The sequence below is a fragment of the Giraffa tippelskirchi genome, chromosome 3 (assembly GCF_054371585.1).
Source record: "Giraffa tippelskirchi isolate mGirTip1 chromosome 3, T2T-mGirTip1v1.2.pri, whole genome shotgun sequence".
NCBI lineage: Eukaryota > Metazoa > Chordata > Mammalia > Artiodactyla > Giraffidae > Giraffa > Giraffa tippelskirchi.
In genome coordinates, this window is record NC_137277.1 from 128,239,407 (window position 1) to 128,248,230 (window position 8,824).

Below are 8,824 nucleotides of genomic sequence, written 5' to 3' on the forward strand. Positions count from 1 at the left end.
CTTAATTATCAAAATAGTTAACATCACAATTAGTCTTGTCATCACTATTTTTATGATCACTTATAAATTACTGTTAACAATCACTGTTACAATATTGTTTATGGCACTATGGAAGAGTCATTACTTTTTACAACCTTTTTATTAAAACTACTTGCATGTCATCCCTGTGAAACTCTTGGGATAGTTAGTTCTGTAAACTCTCTGAAAATTTTATCTGTCCTAAAAGTGTCTTCTTCATGCTTCTGAGGGCTTCCCCGTAGTTATTCCTTTTGGCTCAGTAGTAAAGAATTCACCTGCAATGCAGAAGACACAGGAAATGCAAGTTTGATCTATGGTTCTGGACAATCTCCTGGAGGAGGCATGGCAATACACTCCATTATTTGCCTGGTGAATCCTATGGACAGGGGAGCCTGGTGGGCTACAGTCCATAGGGTCGCAAAGAGTTAAACATGACTGAAGTGACTGAGCAAGTATGCTTCTGAAATGTGTATAAGGTGTTGATGGGGAATGTTGGAAGCAGAGACTAGATTGCTATTTCAGTGTCCTGAGATTTGAATAACAAGATTAGGTTTGCATTCACTTTATTTCACAGAAACTACAGCTGTCATGCTGATCCTATTTAAGTTGTTTATTTATTTTTTTTTTATTTTATTGAAGGATAATTGCTTTAGAGAATTTTGTTGTTTTCTGTCAAACCTCAACATTAATCAGCCGTAGGTATACATTTATCCTCTCTCTTTTGAACCTCTCTTCCATCTCCCTCCCCATCCGACCCCTCTAGGTTGATACAGAGCTCCTGTTTGAGTTTCCTGAGCCATACAGCAAACTCCTGTTGGCTATCTATTTTACATATGGTAATGTTTATAACAGTCTAGGGAAGATAACATCTTTAGTCTCTATGCATATAAATTCTACTCTATTATTTTGCTCATGTATGTTACTTTCAGATGTGTTAACTAATGCTAATTCAGTCCCAAATGCAGAATAATTAATTAACCCATTTATTTATTCAACAAATATTAATCAAATATTAACTATGTGCTTGGCCCTATGCTTAGTTGCTCAGTCATGTCTTACTCTTTGTGACCCCATGGACTATAGACTGTCAGGCTCCTCTGTCCATGGTATTTTTCAAGTAACAATACTACTTGGTCCTAGGTATTCAAATTTATAAATCACATTTTTGAAGAGTATGTGCCTAATGGAATAGCCAGAAAAATAAAAGATCAAATGAGACCTAAAAATGCCACAATACATGAAAATCCAGTATGTTATGAAAATGTGGAGATATAACAAAATGAAACCCTTCCCAAGAGTACTAGAAAAAGTTTTCTTTAACAGGCAATAATTTAGTTGAGCTTTGAAGAGTGAATAAGTTTACCATATGAAGGTATCAGGAAGTGTTTCATGCAGAAGGAAGAACACGTTCAAGAAAATGTGCCCACATGGTTCACCCAATATAAAATCTTTATCGTAACTGAGAGGCTGAATAGGACAGATGAGTGAAAAATTATAGACTTGTCAAACTATCACAAGTAATCTTGACTTAACAGATTCTGTAAATATACCTTCCTCACAGGTATACCTTTTTTAGCAAAACTTGAAGTGTAGTTTATTTAAAATGTGCTAGCTTCAGGAGTACAGCAAAGTGATTTAGTTATAGGTATATATATATATATTTTCCAATTCTTTTCCCTTATAAGTTTTACGAAATACAGAGTATAGTTCCCTGTGCTACACATTTGGTCCTTGTTGGTTATCTATTTTATATATATATAGTGTAACCAGGAAGGGTTAATTTTGACTCCATGCTAAATCTGTTTCTCTAGCTTTAACCCCTGCTTTGACCCTTTTGTTATTATAAGCATACATAATGGCCTGCCTCAGGTAACCCTGCCTTCTTCTGCCTGACCCTTAAACTGAAGTGCCTTTGTTTAGCTCACAGGGAGATAACCTGACCCTGCCCACCTGTGAATGACTGTGATATCCTTGAATTCTTTGTGTGGGGATTGAAGTTACTTGTCAGCATGGCTCAGAAATTCATGTCTAAAGGGCCAGAATCACGGATAGCTGTGACATCCTTGCTTATTTATATGGCAGGAAATATTCCATTTCACACCACCTGTGAAATGACTGTAAGAAAAGGAAACCAATACATCCCACTGCCTGAGGCTTGCCATTCTAAGAGGCATTACAAGAATTAAATGGTCTTTTTACTTTGTTTCTTCACCTCCACCCATATCTAATCCATAAAAGAACCTGGCATCCAGGCGCCCCCCACCACACACACAAGATGGTTGAGACATTATGCTGCCATCTTCTCAGTCAGTGGGCTTTCTGAATAAAGTCATATTTGGTGCCTTAACACCTAGTCTCTTGGATTCATTGGCCTATCCTGTGGTGAGGAGAGTAAGATTGGACCCAGTAACAGTGGTAGTGTACATCTGTTAATCCCAAAGTCCTAATTTATCCCTCCCCTTTGGTATCGATGAGTTCATTTCCTACATCTGTGAGTCTATTTCTGTTTTGTATATAAGTTTATTTGTATCATTTTTTTGATGTACACTTTAATTGTGGAGTTTAACTCCTATTCTCTGTAAACCAGGAGCCATTACTCAGGAATACTGACAATTTCCTGCCAGAAATAAACAACAAATAACTGTTTCCAATGCCATTGTGTGCTGCTTTATTTTTCACAGTGAGAAGCCCCTGCCAAGTCTTCTTTCTGGGCTTGATTTACATTCCTTCCTAACCCTTCAGTGATCTTGTTTCCCTAATTATTCTTTGCTCTTGTATCTCTAATTCTTCCCAACCACTGGATCATCTGCATCTCAAATTCACTTGTTAAGATAAACTAATAAAAAAAAATGGGCTTCCCTGATGGCTCAGAAGGTAAAGAATCTGCCTGCAATGCAGGAGACCCAGGTTCAATCCCTGGGTTGGGAAGACCCCTTAGATAAGAAAATGGCTATACACTCCAGTATTCTTGCCTGGACAATTCCATGGATAGAGATGCCTGGCGGTCTACAGTCCATGGAGTCGCAAAGAGTCAGACATTACTGAGAGACCAACACAACAACAACAACAACAAACAAATAAATCAGTGTCAGAGGGCAATTACTCTTGATAAGAAGTTTGGGAGGAGCCTTCCCTGGTGGTCCATTGCTTAAGAATCTGCCTTCCAATGCAAGGGACCTAGGTCGACCCCTGGCCCAGGAACTAAGATCCCACAAGCCACTAGACAACTAAGCTTGAGCCACAACTACCGAGTTCTCATGTTCAGGAATCTGCATACCACAACGAGAGAGAAGACCACTCACTGCAACAAAAGATCCTGCACACTGTAACTGAGACCTGACACAGCCAAAAATAAATAAATAAATATAAAAAAAGAAAGTAAGACTAATTTGTACAACATTGTAAAAAAAAACCTGGGAAAGAAATGTAGATGAAATTATTGAAATGTGTGCAAGTAAAAATGTTTATGTGATCTTCTTCTCTGCTTGTTGGCATAAATAAGATAAAAAAAAATTCTTAATAAACTTGGAAAGACAGAAATTATACAATACGAATAAAACTATACAAATTGTAACAAATATTAATGTCAAAGTAAGATAACTACAAAAACTTATTCTAGCTGAAATGGACCAAAAATCTGATTCATCTGTCTCAGAACACATGAAGAAACTTCAGTGTTACATAGCAAACCATAGGGTGGTCCCTAAAACTGTACTTCAATTAAAAATCAAGGCTGTAACATATTCAATAAGAAAGAATTTGGTATTCAACTCACTGTTTAAAAATTAAGGAAAACAGGAGAGCTAATTAGAAAGTAACAATAAATAAAAGAAAATTTGTTTTAAAGTGCAAAAGTTTTAAGGAAACAGGGAAAGAAGAAGTTTTCTTCAATCCTCTTAGGGTCCCTATCTGGGTCTGAAAATTAAACTGACAAAGACAGATGAAGAGGAGAAAGACATAAAAGTGTTACGGAATTTTTATATATCCATGGAGCTCTTTGTAAGAGCATGAGGACCCAAAGAAGAGACCAAAATAGGATACTTTCATGTGTTTCAGACAAAGAAACAACAAACTTGTGAAAAATTAACAAAACGATTGGGGCTAGGAGTCAGAAATGGTGGTCACAACTAAGAAGATGAAGGTTAGTTTAATAAGGTTTTTCTGTACATATTTCACATCCAAATTTCCCATCTCTGGTGATAAGATCCTCCCTCTTGGCAAAGTGAGGATGCCTTTCGCATGGGATTTTTATGACTTGTTTCAGGGAAAAAGGGTGAAGGGAGTGAGGTCAGAGTGATCTGCTTATTTCTGATCTTTTCTCAAACTTCTTCAGTTTATATACCAAGGTACCATAATTTGAGGTAGCATGTTCATTAGAAACATCTAATCGAAATAAATGGGAGAGTATACGTATATGTGTAATATGGATAAACAAACCTACCAAAAAAACAAACATATAAAAGATGTTATTTGGAATTTGAAAGGACACAAAGTCAAAACATAAAAAAAATAAATTATATAATAGAAGACAACGTTAGGTGCAAATCTTTAATACATATGAAATAAAATTCCCTTGAATGCTTCTGGGATGACATGTACTACCAAGCCAAATGAAGAAGCTGTTTTTGGAGAGAGTTTTTTGAAAATATGTGGACATTGATTTCATATTCTCTCCAAAAACAGCCATGAGCCCAGGTGGTTTCCAAGAAGGCTATTTGCAAACGCCCTCTTTGTCATTTTTGTCAACTTTCTGTTGTGATAAAAATGCAAAGCTGGTTTGAACTCAGGTGTAAAGATTTTTTGGAGCATATGGTTTTCCTCCTGTAGGAGTTATAACCAAAGTCTGAGACTGAAATTGTAAGTATTCAATATGTTTCACAAACTAGGAATACTTCGTAATCATCAAAAGGCCAAGGCCATAAGAACATTTTGATATCTGAATTTTCTTTCTTATTAATATTAAGAATTTGAATTAATAGTGGTTACATACCTTTATTCCCTTCTTGATCTTCAAAAAATAGTAAAAGATAAAGAAGTAATACTGCCTAAGTTTTTAAAATTTAAAAATTCTAAAAGTTTAATATTCTTGATACTCATAGCACTTTTAGCTTTGACTAAGAGAAAACATTTAATCTAAATGGAAAAAGCAAAGGGAAATATAATTTGCTCAATTAAAAAAAAAATATTTGTCACCAAAAAGAAATGTATGGATACCAAAGGAGAAAGAGGTGAGTGGGATGAATTGGGAGATTGGGATTGACACATATACACAACTGATAATATGTATAAAATAATAACTAATGAGAAGCTACTGTATAACACAGGGAACTCTACCCAATGCTCTGTGGTGACCTATATCTAAGAAAATCTAAGAAAGAGAGGACACATATACATATATATATATGAATATATATATATACACATATAATTCACTTTGCTATACAGTAGAAACTAATACAATATTGTAAAGCAACTATAAAAGCAACTATAATTTCAATAAAAATTTAAAAAACACATAATTCTGTAGAAAAGAATCTATGTGACTCTAAACATGAGGGCATACAAGCTATTTTGTAAAAAAGGACAAAGTGAGCAATCACACGTTTAAAAGACAGGGAAAAAAGGGTTTCATCTTGGTTGGGAACCATATGAAAGTATTACCTATTCCAGAGTAATTATTGGATGTTTTCTCCTATTAACAATGAACAGGTAGTTGAGCCACACCTCTTGACAACCCCATAGACCCGCCTTTAAACTGACACATCAAAGGCACTGCGGCTGCATCATCTGCAGAGGAGCCTGAAGAGACCTGTGAGACCCAGCTCTGCTAGTTCCAGGCTCCTGGGTGAATTGGTTAGTCCTTTTGCATGATGGTCTCATCATCTGTCAATCGGGCTACAACAGATACACCTCCCAAGTGTAGTGTAAGTCATATTAGAGAAAGTAAACCCTTGGTTTAGTTGATGGAAGTGTAACAATGGTCATTGTGCTAAACTGATAGATATTTAAGTTGATCTTCATTTCCTTTCAATACTGCTGCAAGGATCTGACAGGAAAACAGATGCTTAAGGATGTCATCTAAAAACTCACCCCACTACTGGACCAAAAGAAGATAAAAGGTCACTTCCGAATGAGGTATCGTGGGAAGAGGGAGCTATGTCTCCTTGTCCTAATGCAGCGTTTCTCCCGGTAGAGTTGAAATTTAATCTGCTCTCCAATAAGGCTTTCTGTGTATGAGATCAACGTGAGGAAAACCAAGAACTTGACTCAAGAAGCCTAGTCTCTGCTCCCTTGAGCCCTATAAAAGTATTTCTCTACACAGAACTGCTCACCATAGCCAGGGTATCACAGACACCTCCATATCTAGGGGCAGAGCGTGGGAAAGGGCGGAGCTTAGCGAGAGGATGCTTTGAGGCTCAGATTCTGCTGGAGTCATTCACAACATCCTTGATCCACTCCTGCGCAAACCATCCATATGAGGAAGTGAAGACTGAAACACATAAGGCCGAGCCCAGCAGCTCTCCTAGAAGCCAGGAATTAAGAACTCCAGAGAAGCACCACCAGAGCTCCAAAGACTCGGCCCTCTTCCGGAGGAACTGCGTCCCACTGCCTCCTGGCAGCCTCACCTGTCAAGCCGATCTGTCACTTCTGCAGGACTGAGTTCTTCCTCGCCTTCTGCCAGGCCTGCGGTGCCACTGAGATGATGGGCAGTCGGCCCTGCACCGCCAACGCCTCCCCTCGGACTGGTGAGTACTGCAAGTCGGAGTATCCAGCCTTGCCAAGCGTGGCCAAACAGAGGAGCCAGCGAGCCCCGAATCCAAGTCCGAGGCAGTTTCCGGGCCTAGACCTGGCCCCTGACCGCGTGGTGGTCCTGCGCACCAGCTGTGCTCTGCCTGTGCTCATAGACGACGTCGACCTGCTGCTGGAGCCAGAGCCCACACCCATGAGGCAAGTGTCTTGGAGAAGGCATCCTCATGCTGGCCCCAAAGCCCTCCTGGGCTTGGGTGTGGAAAGCCTGTGGGGACAAGGCCTGAAACGGGGTGCTTTCCCAAGTGTTCCCTGGAAGTGCATGACCCTGGAGCCTGGATTCTTCTGCACGGCTGTCCCAGAGGTCACCTGCCAAAAGAGGCCAAGGAGGAGGACTGGACCTGGGCTCCAACTTCCTGAGGGCTGGGATGGATGCTGCCTCCATCTCAGTGACTGGGCTCCTCCCTTTGGCTGGAAGTGTGTTGGGCTTGGACCTGCAGAACCTAGTCTCAGAGCCCTCCCCTTGAGCTCAGAACACTTGTCTAGAGAGACCCTCACCTCATCAGGAGACAACCTGGGCTTCGGCCTTTTGGAGTCGTTCTCTGACTCACCACTCCAACCTCTACTTCCTTCTCAGAGTCCAAGTCCTCACCAGCATCCCCGAGGTCTTCACGATCCTCCACACAAGACCTGGAAATGCCTGTTCCCTGAATCAACTGCCTCACACAGTTCCTGGCCACCTGAATGGGACCTAGGACAGTCTTCTGATACTGTGTATACAATGCACATACCGTAAGAATCACATGAACAAATGCTTTTTGGATTCATGTTGCATTGCAGAATTTTGATCAGTGGCTGACTAAAACAATCAAAAGGACGATCATCTGGACAAAGAAAAGCAGCTTGAAAGACAGTGTATTTTCACACAGCCAGACTGCTGCTTAGGTTTTCTCTAGGGATGTGAACCTCAAGCAGCTCTACCCATCTCCCATTCATTTCAAACCTAAGCACCAGCTGTTGTTGTTTTAGTTGCTAAGTTGTGTCTAACTCTTTTGCGACCCCATGAATTGTAGCCTGCCAGGTTTCACTGTCCCCAGGCTCCTCTGTCCAAGGGATTTCCCTGGCAAGAATACTAGAGTGGATTGCCATTTCCTTCTCCAGGGGATCTGCCCAACTCAGGGATCAAATCTGCATCTCCTTCGTCTCCTGCATCCTCTGTCTTCTCCAAATAGAACTCTCAAAATGCATGTTTTGGTCTGCTTCAAGGTACTGTGTTAGTCCCTAATGCTTTTTCACTTTTTTCCATCATTTCAAATTAACTGTCTCTGAGTTCTTATCTTTTTCTTCTGTTTGATTATATGTTCTGTTGAACTTGTCTAGTGAAGCTTTCAATTCGGTCATTGTTTTCTTCAGCTCCATAATTTCTGTTTGTCTCTTTTTTTTTTTTTAGTTTCCATTCCTTAAAATTGTAATTCTGTTTGTGTGTCATTTTTCATTTTGTTCATTTTTCTATCTGCAATTTTGGTAGAACATTGAGCTTCTTTAAGACATTTATTTTGATTTTTTTTTCTAGATGATTCACAGTTCTCTCTTTCTGGCAGCTGATTTCTAAAGACCTATTCTATCCATTTGATTTGGCCATGTGTCCCTGTTTCTTTATATGTCTTTTGATTTTTTTTTTTTTTTTTTTTTGCTGAGTAGAATGTATTTGAAAAAATAACCACCATTCTCAGTCTTCGTAAGCTGCTTTTGCATAGGGCAATATTCCGCTCAGTCGAGCTAGAAATTCAGGGAGCTTCTGAAACATCTTTTGGGGATTGACAATTTTCTGGGTTTTTAAGCGTCATTTCCCGATTGGAGAGGTTTCCTGGTTTCTTTTCCAGTCATTCATAATCTCTTGCTCCCTCTGGTGTCTGTTTGTGATACAGCAGGTCCTGTTGTGCTACAGCCTCAAGTCTCTCTACTCTCCTTTTTTTCTCAGTGGCCTAAGCACACAAAGTATGCCAGCTCCCTATTAGCACCCCGAGTCAGGTGAGACAAAAGTAAATCCCTTGGGTAG

The 8,824-nt window shown here is 39.5% G+C and overlaps 1 protein-coding gene across 1 annotated transcript; it reads left to right on the plus strand.

Moving 5' to 3' along the window:
• The first annotated feature begins 6,721 nt into the window (after positions 1 to 6,721).
• On the plus strand, positions 6,722 to 7,561 carry LOC145540464 (proline-rich protein 23C-like). The gene has a single exon (XM_081574981.1). It carries the CDS (start codon positions 6,722 to 6,724, stop codon positions 7,559 to 7,561), a length of 840 nt encoding a protein of 279 aa, XP_081431107.1.
• The last annotated feature ends 1,263 nt before the right edge of the window (positions 7,562 to 8,824 follow it).